General features: G+C 45.9%; 1 protein-coding gene across 1 annotated transcript in view; it reads right to left on the bottom strand.

Moving 5' to 3' along the window:
* Nucleotides 1-573: 573 nt before the first annotated feature.
* ap4e1 (adaptor related protein complex 4 subunit epsilon 1) overlaps nt 574-19,724 on the bottom strand; it is a 38,287-nt gene continuing 19,136 nt past the window's right edge. Inside the window, exons 13-25 of the mRNA XM_080761192.1 lie at nt 18,914-19,015; nt 17,405-17,523; nt 16,945-17,313; nt 15,437-15,548; nt 14,526-14,649; nt 13,157-13,184; nt 12,887-13,081; nt 9,039-9,214; nt 7,707-7,816; nt 6,388-6,623; nt 5,472-5,665; nt 2,973-3,133; nt 574-2,757 (exon numbers count right to left, since the gene is read on the bottom strand). Coding sequence (XP_080617318.1) covers nt 2,597-2,757; nt 2,973-3,133; nt 5,472-5,665; nt 6,388-6,623; nt 7,707-7,816; nt 9,039-9,214; nt 12,887-13,081; nt 13,157-13,184; nt 14,526-14,649; nt 15,437-15,548; nt 16,945-17,313; nt 17,405-17,523; nt 18,914-19,015 — 2,087 coding nt within the window. The 3' untranslated portion in view covers nt 574-2,596. The remainder of the gene's footprint in view (nt 2,758-2,972; nt 3,134-5,471; nt 5,666-6,387; nt 6,624-7,706; nt 7,817-9,038; nt 9,215-12,886; nt 13,082-13,156; nt 13,185-14,525; nt 14,650-15,436; nt 15,549-16,944; nt 17,314-17,404; nt 17,524-18,913; nt 19,016-19,724) is intronic.

Consider the following 19,724-nt stretch of genomic DNA (forward strand, 5'->3'; position numbering starts at 1 on the left):
CCTACAACTACAAGCCTGCAAGCCGCCGTGTGCTCTGCCGTTTCTGTCTCAAATAGATTAGAATTCTAGTTCGTGTTTAGGGAGAATTTACACGACAAAAGCATAGGTGAGTTCCAGGCTAGTCATTGCATGGCATTCTAATCAGAGCCCTTAAACCCATTCTGGACGGGGACCCCTTTAGGTGTTTTAAACATTATACTTCAGTTATTGAAAAATAGCAGATCTACAAGCTCATAGCGCGGCACCGAGTGCCACGCTACGAGCGTGTAGGTCTGCTATTTTTGAAGAATCGTGAAAATGTGGCGCACATCTTTTAATACATATTCTTTCACAGCAACCGTTTTTAACTCAAATCTTTGCTTCTGAGGGGTTCCTGGAGTAACATATTTTCAGATGTGGCTCGGCGGCCAATTACATATAATGTTTGGGGTCCTTGACATGAAATCTTGAGAACCACTGATACAGAAACATAGGTATTTCAGAAAACTGTCAGGATTTAGAAGCCTTTTTTTATTTATTTCGACGTCAGTCCTAAATGGGTTAAACCCATGGTTCCTAAACGTTTTAAGTTCAAGCCCCCCCCCCCCCACACACACACACACACACACACACGTTGATGAAACAAATGATAGGATTCACACATTATTTCATATATTTTTAAGCGTAGCAACAGTGAAAACAGCACGGACCACATGCAGACCACGGCCATCTTACCATATAAGTTAATGGCAAGGTGCTAACAATTAAGGTGCCATTACAGCCCATTCATCCAAACAGAAAAGTCCTATCTGATTGTATTACACAACGTCAAACTCGCCAACATTGCAGCTGTACGGAAAGCTTTCTATCCTCAAAGTGTTTGTTTCATAAAAATCCACTGTAGACATGTTATGAGCTACTTTGTGTCCTTGCAGGTGATTCTTTTTTTAAGTGTTGCAGTTTGGAAGTGCTCGTTAGATATCACTCAAAACGCCCTGTGCACCACCTGTTTTGAATTTGCACGTAACGCAGGAGGCAGCAGGACGTTGCTTTACTGAAAACGAGTGCTTCCAAAACTCTGATGGCAAGATGGCCACTGGTCTGCAAATGGTCAATAAGGTAAACAGTGCTCTCATTGTACATTCCTGCAGAGCAGGAGACAGCCGTCTGGCCCACGTTCAGGTGTTTAGACAGATATCTGGTGTTCATAGACGGTTGTGTCCCCCTCTCAAACAAGCACTCGCGGGGGCGCCCAATGGCCTGGTGGTCCAGGCGCATGCCACATATAGACAAATTCAGAAACGGGTCTCATGGTCGCAGCTTATGTATTTCCTGTAGGCGGAGCCGACATAACTGCGGGGTAAACCATGCCTCTTAAAAAACCTCTTCTACTAACTAAGGTGAATGGTAGATTGACTGATGTACAGTCTGCCTCAAACGTTACTCTTTTAACTGCTTTTTTTACTAACACTAACATTACAAAGATGCCCAGAACATCGGGATGAACCTGTGTAGTTTATGGCTGCTCAAACAGTAGTGGCAACATAAAAATAAAATAAGTCAAAATATCCACCGCGGTGGCTGAGAGCAGATGGTTGAGACGAAGCAGTGAAAGGTCCTGAAAGATACATAACGTCAGTCTTACCCAATACCCAATCTTTCTGTTTTATGAACACAAGGTTGCTGTGCTTTATACCTCATACTTTAAGTTTAAATGCTTAGTATGAGTTATAAAATACAGCAGCCTTGTGTCCATGAGACCCGTTTCTGATAAGTAAGCCTGGGACCGAGGCTAACCTGTTTAATTAGAATTCATTAGAATTAACTTTGAGAGTGTACAAATGGAACCAAATGGCCATAGTACCTACACAATATGCGGGATCCACATGCGGCCCCCACCTTCACTTAATGTTGCACTCAGGTTAATATCAGAATACTTGATTGAATTATTGATTTCAGCTGTTATTACAATTCCGTTTCTCTCCCCTTCTCTCTCTCTCTCCCTCTTTACTGTCTATCTTCACTTGTATAGCTATCAATAAAAGGCAGAAAAGCCTAAACCAAATCTTAATAAATAAAATAAAAAGCACCTGCCCGGTCGGGCAACCTGAAAGCAAACTCCACCTGCCCCGAACGTTTTATTTACCTGCCAGGGGGCAGGTGGGCAAGCATTAGTGTCTGTCAACGCCTGCCTGGGGTCAGATGTTATGTGGCTTCAGTGATAGAGCAGGCATTAGGACAGGTCCTGGGTCAGCGCACAGCCATTAGGAGAGGTCCTGGGTCAGCACACAGTCATACGGACTGATCCTGGGTCGGCGCACAGCCATTAGGAGAGGTCCTGGGTCAGCAAACGGGCATTAGAACAGGTCCTTTGTTCAGTCCTTAGGACTGATCCTGGGTCACCACACAGTCAGTAGGACTGATCCTGGGTCAGCACACAGTCATTAGGACAGGTCCTGGGTCAGTCCTTAGGACTGATCCTGGGTCAGCAAACAGGCATTAGAACAGGTCCTGGGTCAGTCCTTAGGACTGATCCTGGGTCAGCACACAGTCAGTATAGGACTGATCCTGGGTCAGCACACAGCCATTAGGACAGGTCCTGGGTCAGTCATTAGGACTAATCCTGGGTCAATACTCGCTGACAGTGGTACAGCACACAGTCGGGCAGTTCGGGGACGGGCGAGCGCAGCCACACCGCCAGACCGTCGCCGTGGATACGACAGTGGATGAGACACGGCTGACCTCTCAGGAGACGACACGTCGCGATGCCCTCCGACCCTGTGGGGACAACGCATGGTACGATTAGTGACCTCCGACCCCGTGGGGACAACGCATGGTACGATTAGTGACCTCCGACCCCGTGGGGACAACGCATGGTAAAACACAAAACATGGACGTCACATTAGAGGTTTCGGCCTGACAGCAACGGAATCCTAACAATGGAAATGGTGGATATAGTTCCATCATCCAGCAGCCTAACACGGTGACAGTACCTATGATGTCCACCAGGTGGAGCTGTAGCCTGTCCCTCAGCAGCGTCAGGGTGGTGGTGAGCGGGTCATCAGTGTCCCGACAGACAGGCAGGTTCTGTCTGGTGTCGTGAGAGAAAGACAGCCACATGGAGCCGTACTCCTCCGTCGTGACAGGGAATGGCCTGGCACGGACACGCAGAGAGACAGGGACACATTTTAACACATGACACCCCCTCTAGGCACACAAAGAGACAGGGACACATTTTAACACATGACACCCCCTCTAGGCACACAGAGACAGGGACACAATTTAACACATAACACCCCCTCTAGGCACACAAAGAGACAGGGACACATTTTAACACATGACACCCCCTCTAGGCACACAAAGAGACAGGGACACATTTTAACACATGACACCCCCTCTAGGCACACAGAGACAGGGACACAATTTAACACATAACACCCCCTCTAGGCACACAGAGACAGGGACACATTTTAACACATGACACCCCCTCTAGGCACACAAAGAGACAGGGACACATTTTAACACATAACACCCCCTCTAGGCACACAAAGAGACAGGGACACATTTTAACACATGACACCCCCTCTAGGCACACAAAGAGACAGGGACACATTTTAACACATAACACCCACTCTAGGCACACAAAGAGACAGGGACACGTTTTTATATGCACTCGGCACACATAATTAGAAAGAATAAAAAAGGGCAGGGCAAAACACATTTTTTATTTAGTTTTTCTTCTAATTATTTGTTCTGCGCCCCACAATTTGCCAACTCGGCTTTTCACTTCGTCCGAGGCTTAAATGTCTTTAAATAAATACTTACTATAAACGTCTATGGGAAAATAAACAGGTCCCGCACACTGGCTTCACTTACAGAGCAGCAGTGTATTTCTTCCGATTGGCCTACCGACACTGGCTTCACTTACAGAGCAGCAGTGTATTGCTTCTGATTGGCCTACCGACACTGGCTTCACTTACAGAGCAGCAGTGTATTGCTTCTGATTGGCCTACCGACACCGTCTGTTCTCTGCTGCGAGGTGGTGGAAAAATAATGACGGTATCGGTGTGATACAAGAGAACTGCCTCTAACTTGTACGTTTTATTTTTGTAGAAGAGGCAAACTAATATTGTTTATGCCGTTTGCTTTGATTGAATGATTGATTTAATATGTATGTAATAATATGTATTATTTAGAACACACCCAAATCAAACCAAATTTGATTTGGGTGTGTTCTAAATAAAGTGTTTGTGTTGATTGTTGTGTCATTTATTTGTATGTGTAAACGTGAAACATTATTGTATTGTAAAAAAGGTCTCTTTTTCCCTTCACCTTTATCCTTTTTAGTATAATAGTATTAGTTTATCAATCAACACTAACACACCCAAAACAAATCGCATTACATCGTACACGTGTTCAATCAATTATTCAATCAAAGCAAACGGCATAAACAATATCAGCTTGGCTCTTCTACAGAAATAAAACGTACGGTACAGGTTAGTTACAAGGCTGCATTCTGTCGTGCGTACGGTGTACAAGCTGTCCTTCTCGGAGGACGGACAGTCGAGACGGTATAGGCCAAGGGTGGGCAACTTTGACGATGGAGAGGGCCACTATATTTCCACACGCACTCCCTATAGGGCCATTTATTACTGTCGTATCGAAAATAGCCGATCTACAAGCTCAAAACGCGTCGCAGCGTAGATCGGCTATTTTTGCTACATTCGAATTGAAATCTTGAATATGTTTTTGAATGGAATCCTGAAAATGAACATGTGTATGTAATTTCAAATGCCTTTAATTATACTTGTGTTGAGCAATGAGCTACTAATTTAGAGAGTAAGTAAAGTAATTAAGTAATTAAAGTGGGTCATGTTTGCGTGTTGTGGAATTGTAACAGCTGAAACCAATATTATATCAGTATAGAGCACCGCAGTCCCGCCCCCTTTCAGAAAAGCGAGTGGCCCAGGAAGTGGAAGCCCCATGCATTCTCCCATCGGCACTTTTAATATAATTTATTTAAAGACGGTTACGCCGCGGACAAAGCCAATTCGGATCGTGACGAATCATGACAATGAACACAATATTTTGGGCCGATCAAATAATTTATAAGACGAAAAATAAAACAAATAGTGTTGTCTCCTGACTTTCTTTTCTTCTTTCTAATGATTTGATCGTCCCAAAATATTGTGTTCATTGTCATGATTCGTCACGATCCGAATTGGCTTTGTCCGCGGCGTAACCGTCTTTAAATAAATTATATTAAAAGTGCCGATGGGAGAATGCATGGGGCTTCCACTTCCTGGGCCACTCGCTTTTCTGAAAGGGGGCGGGGACTGCGGCGCTCTATAGCCCCCGAGCCACCAGTTGCCCACCCCTGGTATAGGCCAATCGGAGGCAGGCGGAGGCGGGGGCGTTACCATGTCTTTGCTCAGCCGCACATTGGACATACGCTACGGCAGCAGGAAGTGATGTCACGGTCATTGACGTACCTGATGAAGTCGGCCAGAGACAGTGCGTCGTAGGTGAAGCTCTGCGACTGAAGCTCGCCCCCCGCTGGCTGGTAGGAGACGCCGACGCTCAGCGACACGCGAGCCGCGGGCGTCTCCATGACCAGAGAGTACTGACACACCTCCACACTGTGAGCCTGCAGCACCCCTAGTGGAGCGGAGGACACACTGCACACCTGAAAGCCCGAAAACACACGCACGCGTGCGCACACACAGTCACACAGTCACAGTGTCACACAGTCACACACACACACACACACACACACACACACACGCACACACACACACACACACACACAGTGAGCCTGTACGCACCCTACTAGTGGCTCTCAAGTGATATCACATGTCCAAGTTTACTCATTTAAGTCGTGACTAACTCGCCGTTATGTTCATCGCAATTAAATATTTTGCGTTGTGTAATGTGTATTTATTTTAGCTATTTGGACAGTGGTTTTCAACATGTGTTGGTAGTAGTTGACTAGTTGATAAGAAAATAATAATAATTAAAAAACAATCACTAAAACTAAGACTAAATATACTGACAATTTCATCAACGAATACAAACTAGACTAAAATGTTAGGAACTAGGAATAGTGGACAATAGATCCAGTATAAGTCATTTTACACTTGGTTGCGTTGCATGCTGAAAATAGCAGATCTACAAGCTCACAAGCTTCTGAGCTTGCAGATCAGCTATTTTCAGCAAGCGTAACATCAGCCATTACGACAGCATCAAGGTCAAAAATACACTTTGTTCGAAGTGAATCAACTAGATTTAGTCGACTAAAATCTCATGACTAAAAAATGTGACTAAAACTAAATGAAAACTAAATTCAAGAGACCAATATGACTAAAGCTAAAATGTGCTGCCAAAAACAACACCAGCGTGGCACCGCACCTGTAGCTGTGAGCACGAGACGTCCAGGTGGACGTGCGGGACAGGGGCGTCCGAGGCGTTGGAGAGGAACAGCAGCAGCAGCAGCTCGTCCTCTCCGTAGACGTGGCAGCCCGACACGGACACGGCGCCCCCGCCGCCCCCTCCTCCCCCTCCCTGGCCCGAGGAGCACAGCGGCACGATGTCCGAGCGCCGAAGACGGGAGAGGTCCGATGGAGGCTGGAGACGGGACAGGTCGCCTGGAGAAAGGGATGGGTAGCTTTTACCATGGAGAGGCCCACTATATCTCCACGCTCACTCCAGAGGGCCACTATATCTCCACGCTCACTCCAGAGGGCCACTATATTTCAACACTCACTCCAGAGGGCCACTATAGTTCCACACTCACTCCAGAGGGCCACTATATCTCCACGCTCACTCCAGAGGGCCACTATATCTCCACGCTCACTCCAGAGGCACACTATATCTCCACGCTCACTCCAGAGGCACACTATATCTCCACGCTCACTCCAGAGGGCCACTATATCTCCACGCTCACTCCAGAGGGCCACTATATTTCCACACTCACTTTAGAGGGCCACTATATTTCCACACTCACTCCAGAGGGCCACACTGCATATTACTGCCGTAGCAAAACTAGCAGATCCACAGTGTGACACATTTTGAGCTTGTAGAGCGGCAATTTTTACTATATTTGAATTGAAATCCCGTATTATTCTTTTTTTGGCTATTTTTTAATTGGAATCGTGAAAAGTTTTTTTTTTATTTAATTTCAAATCCATTTAGTTATACGTACAGTATGTTAACTTTATGAACTTAAATGCAAATACATATAATAAAAGACAGTGACATTTGAATACTGGTCATTAAGCTACTAATACAGACTGAAGTAACTAAAGCGGGCCATGTTTGCATGTTTGGAATTGTAACAGCTGGAATCAATAATCAGTATTCCGAGTTGCCCATGCATGCTCTGGAGCCTGGAGACGGGAGGACAGGTCCGCTGGCATGTCTGATCGAATGAACGCCGTGTTAGCGACTTTGTTAGCACGTATAGTGCAGTCACTTGCCGTTAGCACGAGGCCTTGGCCTCGATGACCTTGCAGGCCAAGGCTGGAATGTAACATTTTGCTCACTCGGACCGTCACCTATCATCATGGTCGAAGTCCAATACTAACAATAATAACAATAATAATAACAAAAAAAACACACGGTCAAGCAGCTTCCTGCTTCTACGGGCCGACGGCGTGGAACAAACTCTCTCTGTAGACATTTTTAAAGCACAGCTCAAGATCTACTCCATTTATTTTTGCGGTACAAACCTTGGTCCAGAGCGGGGTGGGTGTGTCTAGGGTCAGTGGGAGGCGGAGCTACAGAGGGGTGGGCGTGTCTTCTGGGGTCAGTGGGAGGAGGGTCTTCCATAGCTGGGTGGCTGTGTCGGGGGAAAAGAGTTATTAGAGTTAACAAAAAATAATGACCCACAGGAACGCACCCAGGGTGCCGCCCCGGTTCCGGCGAGCCGCCCCACGTCCAAAATGGTAGAGAAATGACAGAGTTACCATGTGGGGGTCCCCGGGGAGTTCCAGACCCCCAGGAATGCGCCCAGGGGGCCGGGCCGGTTCTGGTGTGCGGCCCCGTGTCCGAAACGGTTAACACCATTTTTACATAGGACACCTCAGGCCGTCATAAGGATTCGAACCGAGAGGTGCCTTGGAAGTCTGTGACCGTCCTAGCGCACCCTCAAAGATACGGGGCGAGATAAGAATATTCAGAAATGTTCTTTTTTTTTTTTTTTTGCATTTCGCTTTTCGCTTGCCGTATGCTAACGCTCTGTGCAATTATTAGCTTGTCATTGACTCCCATGTTAGCACGGCGGAAAGAATGACTCGTATCTCCTAATCCAGGGCGCTCTCCGTGGTGTTGAATGGATCGATATGCTGGCGCTTCATTTCTGCTCCTCATCCGTCTCTCCCGCAAAATATGAACGCTTTTTGGATCATATATCGTATAAATTAAAATGATCGGGATTCGATCGGGTTTAGGTCAATTTGTCAAGTCAACTTTTTTAGGAAAGTGTTTCCGGTTCATGGCTTTCAGAGTAAAAGCGATCAGACAACTCCGGCACCCCAGAGCTCCTATTTTGATGCACTTCCGGCACTAAAAGTGTTTTAATATGTGCGTGTGTGTTTGTGTGTGTGTTAGGGTCGATTCATACTCCTATTTTAGAGCCGAATAAAAGTCGGTTCGGCGCTGTAGAGCCCTACAATGTGACGTCATTTGAGGTTCGGGGGGGCGGGTACCGTCCTAAAGTCGGCTCTTCGGTGCTACTGAAATTTTCTGACGAGCCGAAATCATTTCGGCACTACAGCGCCGAAACAGGAGTATGAATCGGCCCTTAGGTTGCGCACAGGTGGTGAAAAACAACCATGCTGTTTTCATGCTCATACCCAGCCAGCCAGCCAGCCACCCACACACATAAGTCCGTAAGGGAGTGGTTGCACCACTCAAAAAACACAAAACTTAAACAAAGCGTTAATAAAAAATACAAACTAAAAATTACTAAATTGAATTGAGGAAAAAAATGCCAAACTAACGCAATGCAAACTAACTAAAACCATACTATAATGAAAAGAAAAAAAAGAAACGATTCTAACCTTGGCCGGGGGTCATTGGGAGGCGTGTCCACTGCGGGGTGGGCGTGTTGGGGCGTGTCAGTGCGATCCTCCACGTCGTTAGAGGAGTGGGAGGAGACTGTCGACGACCCCTGACCTTTGGCTCCTCCTCCTCCTCTTGGGAAGCGCTGCGGGGGCGTGGGCTCCGAGCGCCCCATCTGGTGGTGAGAAGAGGAACAGCACAACCACGCGTTAGTCCCGGAAAAAGTACTCACGTTTTATTTATTTTTACTTGAGTAAAAGTATCAATACTCCATTAACCCATTTAGACCTCAGGACGATTTTACAAAGTTCTTGACCCAATATAGAAACCCATCGAAACCCTCAAGATATATAAACCCATAATTCTATATCAGTAGTTCTCAAACTTTCATGTCAAGGACCCCCAAAAATATATGTAATTGGCCGCCGACCCCCATCTGAAAGTGTGTTGTTCCAGTGTTGTTCCCCCCCATGTATTCAAATATTTGCGCAATTCGTTTTAGGGATTTTCGCAGTTTTTGACAGGGGGGCGGGGGCATTCGAGCATGGGGCTAGATTTATTTTTTTATTATTTACTATAGTCCCACTAGACCCCAAGAAAATGCATCTGGCCACCAAAGATCACAGGATATATTGAATGTGACAAACTGACATATTGAGCCTATACACACACAGTATAAGCCTTCCCCCAGTAGGCTACCTTCACATTCAGATGAAGACTCTAATCAACATGAGTTAGACTTTAATATATTAGCGCCCCTCACTTCACACAGGGGTGATTTTTTTTTAAATATAACCTTATAGCAACCACTCTGTGAAAGAACCTGCAGTGTTGTTTTTGACAGTACATTTTTATTTTAGTCTTAGTCACAGTCTCTTGACTTTCATTTAGTTTTACCTGGAATATCTTAGATTTAGTCGACTAAATATCATAGGATTTTAGTTGACTAAATCTACAGTTGATTTAGTCGACTAAAATGTATTTTGCCGGGCCTTGATGCCGTCGTAATGAGCGTTTTTACACTTGCTGAAAATAGTTGATCTACAAGCTCGCAGCGTGACACGTTGTGAGCTTGTAGATCGGCTATGACTTATAGGAAGGGACTAGTGGACAAGAGATCCAGTATAACATTTTAGTCTAGTTTTTATTTGTCGACAAAATTGTCAGTATATTTAGTCTTAGTTTTAGTCATCAGTGGAAAAAGGTAGTCGACGAACATTTTTCGTCATAGCATTAGTCGACGAAAACAACACTGACAGGCACACACACACACACACACACACACACACACACGTCTGTCATTTCCATGTGTTGCTGTTGTTAGTCGTGGCTGCCAGTTCCCACCTGATGTTGTGTGGGAGTCCAGACGACTGATCCAGACGGTACTGAATAACTGCTAGCTTACATAATGTCTTGAGGCTAGGACTGAAGTCCAAGATGTGCAGGTCATTCAGTAGAACGGGCGCTGGGCTGTCGTATTGGTCTTTGTATCCTCCAAAGATGACGATACGATCTCCCAGCATGCAACAGCACATTCGACCACAGAATGACATATTTTTCCCCTTGATCTCAACCTTCTTCCAGGAGAAGGTCTCTGGGATGAATTCCCACAGATCATTGAAGGTCCACTCATCGTTCCCCCAACCAAATATGTACAGCTTTCCATTGTAGGTGAAGGCTGAATGACGAATAGGTTTTGGAAGAAGCTGCGCAGAAGATGTGTTCGTCCAGTGGCCGGTCTCTGTGTCAAACACTCTGATGGTGTTGTTGCACTGATCCCTGCTCTTCCAGCCCCCAAATACAAACATCTTTGTCCCGAAGATGGTCGCAGAGTGACCTTCTGTTGCAGGAGGTGGAGTTCCTCTGGTGTTAATTAATGTCCAGGCCATTGTGCTGGTGTCCAACTTGTAGAGGTCATTAGTATGTCCTGTCAGATTGACCCGTCCTCCATGGATAAACATGACCTTCCCCAAGACGCAGGCTGAGTGGAGGAACCGTGGAGTTGGAACAGCCCCAGAAGTCTCCGGTATGAACCATCTGTGTGCGTCGACGTCAAATGCATCGAGGACGTCACAGTACTCCCTCGACACGTCTTCTTGCCACGTAGTAACACCCCCCCAGATGTACACGACATGCTCTATCAGCACAGCCGTGTGGCTGTAGCGCTTGGTACGTCGCCTTGGTTTCATTCCGGCTGTAACCGGGGGAAACGGGGTGCTCCAGCGCAAAGACACTGTGTTGAAGACGTTCACACCAATGTGGTCCGTGCTGGAATAGCCTATGGAGTCTGTGAAGGAATAAACCTGGTGTCCGACTGCGACGACAGCTTGACCAGCTCTGTCTCTTCCCCCGTCCTCTCTGGTCAATGTCCACCGAAACATCTCTCGTCTTTTTTTGTCTCTCTTCACGCCGTCAACTCTCTCGCTCTCTTTTCTGTCTTCAATCTACAGCTGTGGTCTCCTATCCTGCAGCATCTTATATAGACTAACTAGAGCAGCGAGTGACGTCACACACACACACACAACACAAACTGTTGTGCATAGAAACGTGTATTTTCCGAGTTGTATAGATTTTTTTTTTTTAAATGCCATTGACAATAAAGTTTGTTTTTAGTTCAATGTTTGTTTTAAAAACGACATTGACGATGACGGGAAAATGTACGTCATCTTGTCCCTAACACAAACATTAAATGCCATTAACAAAGTTTAATGTTTGTTTTGTCACCGTTTGTTTTACATCACCATCATAATCATAGCAACATGAGTTAGACTTTTTATATATTAGCGCCCCTCAGTTCACACAGGTGTGATTTATTAATAATAAAATTGATTGTTTACTTTTGTAAACGATTAACACCCCAATCGCCCAGGACGAAGTTCACCGTCCTTTCTATGAGTAACGCCCGACTCCCAAGACAAAGTTTTATCCAAAAGATGAAGTTTATTGATATGAAACTGGATCGCATCGCTCCACCGCCTGGGAGCACCTGTTGTGCAATCCTCAATGTTGACACACAGAGCTCTCAACTCACCAGACACACACAGAGCTCTCAACTCGCCTAACACACACAGAGCTCTCAACTCACCAGACACACAGAGAGCTCTCAACTCACCAGACACACACAGAGCTCTCAACTCACAAGACACACAGAGAGAGCCTCAACTCACCAGACACACAGAGCTCTCAACTCACCACACACACAGAGAGAGCTCTCAACTCATCAAACACACACGCAAAACTCTCAACTCACCAGACACACACACACACAGAGCTCTCAACTCACCAGACACACACACAGAGCTCTCAACTCACCAGACACACACACACACACACACACACACACACACACACACACACAGAGCTCTCAACTCACCAGACACACACACACACTCTCAACTCACCAGACACACACACACACACACACACACACACACACACACACACACAGAGCTCTCAACTCACCAGCAGTGTTGATTTCATCGAATAAAAGACGAAAAACGTTCGCCGACTTTTTCCATGTGATGAAAACTAAATGGAAACTAAATACAAACTAAGCTATGATGACTGAAACTAAGACACAATATATTGACAATTTTGTCAACAAAAAACTTAGACTAAAATGTTAGGAAGGGACTAAAAGTAATTTTACAATTAGTTGCATGCTGAAAACAGCAGATCTACATCTCATGACATTTAGTCGACTAAAACGAGACTAACACTAAAACATTCCGGGTGACCAAAATGTGACTGAAACCAAATAAAAAACTATTCCCAGGGACTTATTTTATGACTAAAACTAAATAGAAAATAGAAATGTGCTGCCTGCAGAAACAACAGTGTTGCTCACCAGACACACAGAGCTCTGCGATGACCCCAGGCCCACGAACAGCGACGAGGCCAGCTGTTGCCTCTGCTTCTCCCGCCGGTCTCCGCCAGGGAGGGTGGCCCGCTGTGGCACTCCTCCTCCTCCTGCGGTGCCGTCCGGAGCTCCCCCTGGTGGTGGTGTTGGTGAACTGCAGGGCACCACCTCCTCCTCCGGGTAGCCCTCCTCCCCCCTGCCCCCTGGTGGAGGAGCAGGAGACTGCAGGTAGCCCTCCCTCCCCCACACCCTCCTCACCCCGTCCAGCTTCAGACCGCTGCCAGACCTGGATAAGGGGGACGATAAGCGTTGGTATCGTTTATCGTGATTAAAAAAAAATATATATATATATATACATTTCACAATAGAGCGCCGAAGCGCTGACGTCACTCGCTCGTCCCCCTGGTTCACGGAAGTTTTTTTTCTCTATGGAGAATAACACGGGGTCATCTTAAAATCGTCTCGTATGAGAATTGACGTCCAAAAATAACCAAAACTGTCTCGGTGGAGGTGCCTCTGTATCGTCACTCATATTTGATAGTGCGTTTCTAGCGGGAATGTAACCGCCAGTAAAAATCCTGCGCTGTCCGCTATACCGCCATGATAGACAGCACTCTGTCTGATAGACAGACACACTATCGGCAATAGCTAATGTGATCATCGTCTATTTAACCCATTCTGGAGGGGAACCCCTTTTGGTGTTTTAAACATTATGTTACACTTTAGCTATTGAAAAATAACAGATCTACAAGCTCATAGCACGCCACCGAGTGACGCGCTATAAGCTTGTAGGTCTGCTATTTTTGAAAAATTGTGAAAATGCGGCACAAATCTTTGAATATATATTCTTTCAGAGCGAACGTTTTTTTTAATTTCGACGTCAGGCCTAAATGGGTCAAGAGTCTTCAGAATTATTCATAATTTTAACCACGCAGTAACGCCGATTTAGCATTGAGCCGCTAGCATGGGCGCGTTGTTCTATCCAGCTCAATCTATGACGTAATTCAAAGCAAAGCAGGTATTAGAGACCAGAGACATAGCATTGTGCAGGCGGCCATCTTGGGGAGGGCAAAACACAGTGAGCTAAAGCATGGCCTAGCGACCGGCAGCCTCGCTTTACGCTAAATATTAGCGAGCCGATTATGAAATAATACGAAGCTAAAAAAAAAATCACGTTAAGGCGTTCCTGGCACTATAAGCTCGAATCAAGTGCCGAAAATCTAATTTTTGCAGATTATGATTCATAATAATAATAATACTGGTTCAGTGCTGTTCCTACCTACACGAGCTCCACTCTGATTGGTCAGTTCCTACCTACCCTCCTCTGTTATTGGTCGTTTCCTACCTACCCGCCTCTGTTATTGGTCGGTTCTGCCTACCCTCCTCTCTGATTGGTCGGTTCCTATACCTACCGTTCTGTTATAGGTCAGTTCAACCTACCCTCCTTTCTGATTGGTCAGTTCCTACCTACCCTCCTCTGTTATTGGTCAGTTCCTACCTACCCTCCTCTCTGATTAGTCGGTTCCTACCTACCCTCCTCTGTTATTGGTCGGTTCCTACCTACCCCCCTCTGTTATTGGTGGGTTCCTACCTATACCTCCTGTGTGATTGGTCAGTTCCTACCTACCCTGCTGTGTGAGAGACTTCAGTGCTGTTTCCAGACAGTCCAGAGCTCACAGACAGCATGCTGGGACACTGGCCGTCTGCTGATAGGCTGACGGACAGAGACAGACTGTACGGCTCCAGGTTTACTGAGGAAACAACAACAATATAAACACAATTACACACAGAGACGGACTGAATGTCTCTAGCCTGGGCAACATTCCATTTCGGATTCATGAACCGGTCGGGAGCGGGTGATAATATCGCTACGTCATGTTGTAGTATTGTTATGTAGTCATACAAACTTCCCGGACTTCCTTTTCCCTCAAACCGACTTTTCTCGATGAAAGTCACAATGGCTACGAGAGCTTTTATCGTTATTCTTCCGGTTTGAGAGAAAAGGAAGTTCCGTTTGATTGTTTCCTGCCTGATGACTACAAAACAATGACTACAACATGACGTAACGATATTGTCCTGATGACTACAAAACAATGCTACAACATGACATAGTTTGGCTCCACTCTTGAGAGGAAGAAAAACACACAAATGTACGCCGACAAATGCATGGTTGGCTGTGTGGAGTCTCCACCCTGCTAAGATGCATGGTTGGAGGCGCCGTTAACGCTGACGAAGGCCACACAGATCGAAAGTTCGAAGCGCGTTCGTTATCCACGTCAGAGGTAAATAAATTCATACAAAAAGGACACGAGTGCTGGCATTTTCTTAATTTCTACGTATTTATTCGAGCCGTGCACCGTAAGGACTTCTTTATTCTAAACTGGTGTACTGCGGGTTGTCTGCTGCGGCAGTACTTTCTTACATGGTTGGAGGCGGGACTACGGCGTTTGACAGACAACCCCTTCAGCCAATCAAAGCGACGTCATCTCCAGACTCCAGTCTCCAACTGGATGGCCTGGCCCCCGGCCAGTCATTTACCTTTGTTTTGGGTCAGTTCCTCTCGCCTCTGGTGGGGGGGTTTGTAGGGCGCGGCCCCCGCCGCCAACGCCTCCGACACGAAGCCGTCTAAAAACGACAGCGAGGAATCCACCTGGAATACACGCAGATACCATGTTAAGCATTGACTCCGCCTCCCTGCAAAACCCCCCGTGCCTGCCAAATCCGCCCAACCCCAACTTAATCTAGACCAATCAGTGAACGGGGTGATAGCTCCAGAGTGAAAGGACGTGTCTGATAGTATAACAACAGAGAGACGTGTCTGTGTCCGGGCTGATAGCCGATCACCGCGGCGACTGATGTAATGTTGTAGTTTTCCAACCCATGCATTCTGGGCGGGAACCCCTTTTGGTGTTTTAAGCATTAGGTTATGCTTTAGCTGTTGAAAAATAGCAGATCTACCAGCTCGTAGCACGGCCCCCGTGTGCCGCGCTACGAGCTTGTAAGGTCTGCTATTTTTTGGAAAATCGTGAAAATGTGGCGCAAATCTTTGAATGTATATTCTTTCAGAGCGAACGCTTTTAACTCAAATCTTTGCTTCTTGGGGAGGGGGGTCCCTGGAACTACATATTTTCAGATGGGGGTCGGCAGCCAATTACATATATTTTTGGGGGTCCTTAACATAAAAATGTTTGAGAATAGAAACAAGGGGTTTTCCCGAAAACTGTCAGGATTTAGAAGGCATTTTGTAGAATCGTCCTCAGGTCTAAATGGGTTCAAAACGACAGCGCGGAGATAAGCTATCGCCACAAACGAGCGATGAGATTTCAGGGTGTGAGGCAGTGTTGTTTTTGGCAGAAACTTTATATTTTTTGTTTAGTCATAGTCTTCGGAAAGAAACTCCATTTAGTTTTAGTCATATTTTAGTCACCTGGACTGTTTTAGTGTTTAGTCTAGTTTTAGTCGACTAATTCTGCAGTTGTTTCAGTCGACTACATTTTATTTTGGTGGGCCTTGATGCCGTCGAAATGGCTATTTCCAGCTTGCAACAAAGTGTAAAATGACTTTACTTTTTACTCTTACTACTACTACTTCTTACTTTAACTCTTGTCCACTAGTCCCTTCCTAACGTTTTAGTCCAGTTTTTATTTGTTGAATTTAGGGCTCCATTTTCGTCACCGCTTACCTTATCCCTAAACTTCTTTGCCTTTTTTTACTATTTTGAAAAACATTTTTGAATAGTTCAACCAGCCAATCTACATTGACACGTTGTGAGCTTGTAGACCGGCCATTTCAACTATTCAAAAATGTTTAGCAAAATAGTAAAAAAAAGGCAAAGAAGTTTAGGGATAAGGGGTTCAGCGGTGACGAAAATGGAGCCATTGGTCTTAGTTTTTTTGTCACCATAGCATAGTTTTCATTTAGTTTCCATTTAGTTTTCTGCAGTGAAAAAAAGGTAGTCGACGAACAATTTTCGTCTTAGCTTTAGTCGACGAAAACAACACTGGTGTGTGTGTGTGGTATACATACAGTACAGTAGCGTACAGTACCTCCAGGGGCTCCTCCTCCAACGGCGGGGGCCTCAGGAGGACCCTGGCCCGGAGCTCCGGCTCCTCCAGGCCGAGGACCTGTAGCTCGTGGACCTTTTGTCGGAGCACCGTGTCCAGGGAGGCAGCGTAGCGCTCGCACACGTCCTGCAGGAGACCCAGACCCAGACCCTGAGGGGCCCCCAGGCCGCCAGCAGCAGCAGCAGGGCCCCCACCACCACCACCACCACCACACTGCAGCTTGCACATGGCCGCCAGGGCCCAGATCCTGGTGTCGCCGCTGCTCTGCTTCATGTCCAGCAGCCTGAGCAGCAGTCGGAGCACCGTGACCGTCTGGAGGCCCTCCACCAGGGGGGAGTACTCCCCTAGAACCTGGTGGTTGATGGGAGAACGCACAATGAGAGCCACTGGAGATATAGCTGCTGTCGGGGAGAAAAACGAACGTCCTAATTGCGTATCTCACCCAGCTGATGACCTGCAGGAAGGGCTGAGGCAGTGTGTGAACAGCGTCTTGCTGAAGAAGAGACACGTACGAGTCCACAGCCAGCGTCCTCAGCTCTGTGTCCTCGACGCTGTCCGTCCCTGCATGTCAACAACACATTCATTATTTTATTGCTGGCTAAGCAGTTAGCATTTATGAAGTTCCCAGTGCCACCATACTTTAAGAGTAGGAGTTTTCCCCCCCACACACACACACACACACACACACACACACACACACACACACACACACACACACACAGTACACACACTTTAGTATCATTATAGCACAAGCACACACTGTTTACCTCTCGCCAGAAGTGTTTACATGTCGTGCCTTGTCGCGAGACCCGTTACATTAGCGATAATTCTCTTTCCGACTCTCAGTTTCTGAGTGAAATGTCTTTCAAACTAAAAGGTGTTTCCCATTAGAAAATCAATGCATGGCGGTCCTGGAGTACACAAGCTTTCGCAAACCTCATAGCCGCCAATGTAACTTTGCATGGCTGTGTTGTTGAACATTTACACGGCTTAAAACCCATTCTGGGCGGGAACCCCTTTTGGTGTTTTAAGCATTAGGTTATACTTTGGCTATTGAAAAATATCTTTGCTTCTGAGGGGTCCCTGGAACAACATATTTTCAGATGGGGGGGGTCGGTGGCCAAATACAGATAATTTTTGGGGGTCCATGACGTGAAAATGTTTGAGAACGACCTACATAGAAACATGGGGTTTTTAAGAAAACCGTCAGGATTCAGAAGGCCTTTGTAGAATCTGGTCACAGGTCTAAATGGGTTAAAACCCATTTTGGGCGGGAACCACTTTTGGTGTTTTAAACATCATGTTGTAATTTAGCTATTGAAAAATAGCAGACCTACAAGCTCATAGCCCGCCACCGAGTGGCGCGCTATGAGCTTGTACGTAGGTCTGCTATTTTTGAAAGATCAAACAACCTGTGATCGCTCCCAAAAAACCTCGTTCATTATTATGGATTATGTCCAGGGCCGGATTAACACCTTTTTTTTTTTTATATATTTTTTTTATCCCACGATTTTGTAACCCATTTTTCACCCTTGTGTCAATCATCTAATGTGATCCTGGGCTCTACACACCCTCCACCAACCTAGTCCCCATATATGGGGGACATGGGGAGAGCAACGGACTTGAACTCATGCTTCCTTCATGCCCGAGTGGGCAAGTTGCTCCTTTACACCTGACAGGGGGGAGTTTCCCTGGTTGGACGTAGCGCGTGGAAGGAACACGTTATTCCAACCAGTTCCTTTCCCCTCCATCTACAAGCTACAAGCTCATAGCGCGCCACCGAGTGGCGCGCTACAAGCTTGTAGCTCTGCTATTTTTGAAAGATCGAGGAGCGACTGACATAGAAGACATTTTTAGAATCTGATCTCAGGTCAGAATGAAAACTGTCAGGATGTAGAAAACATTTTTAGAATCTGATCTCAGGTCAGAATGGGTGAAGTAACGTTCTCACCGTCAGACAGCAGGCGGAGGAAGTTGTTGTGGAGGTCAGGAAGCATGGAGTCTCCACCCAGAGTGAACACCGTGTTCATGGTCTGTACGAACCAGCTGTTGTCTGGAGCATATGTACTTACATGGTATAGGAACATAACTTATACTGTATTATAGTACTGCACATGTATATAGTACATTATAGGAATACACCATGTACGGTATATTAGTGCATTAGGGCACTTCTAGTCATTTTTTACTAGTTGAGTAGTTGCCTAGTTTACTAGTCGACTGGTTGTTTAACTACCTATTATGGAGAAAATAAACATTTGTACATTTAAAAACTGTGTATATTGGTGACTATAACTATAATCTACCTGATCTTGAGGCCTACAACAAATCTTATCAAATAGCCAATATAATAGGAACATGACAGAGGAATACTCATTTGCAATATGCATTTCTATTCATACCATTATAAACGTCAATCAGATATATAGTATAATATCATTTTTGCATCTTTGTGACAGGCCTAAACATTCTCCCCTTGCTCCTCACACACACACAGGAACAGTTTTGACATAATAATAATAACTTTGGAAATATTCAACTTTTCCCCTCGCTCACAAGATCGGTATCGGCTGATCGTGAGAACAACAACCTGTGATCGCTCCCAAAAAACCTCGTTCATCATTATGAGGCCCCCTGGGCACTGAAGGGCCCCTCTTCACATGCACACAATCAAATGTTTTGCTGTTTAGGGCCGTTTTGCGGCGGTTTTACTTTTATGCCGTTATATTGGTCAATTTCCAGGTCACCTATAGTGACAGCCA

This window comes from Protomyctophum bolini (assembly GCF_963924005.1).
Source record: "Protomyctophum bolini genome assembly, chromosome: 4".
NCBI lineage: Eukaryota > Metazoa > Chordata > Actinopteri > Myctophiformes > Myctophidae > Protomyctophum > Protomyctophum bolini.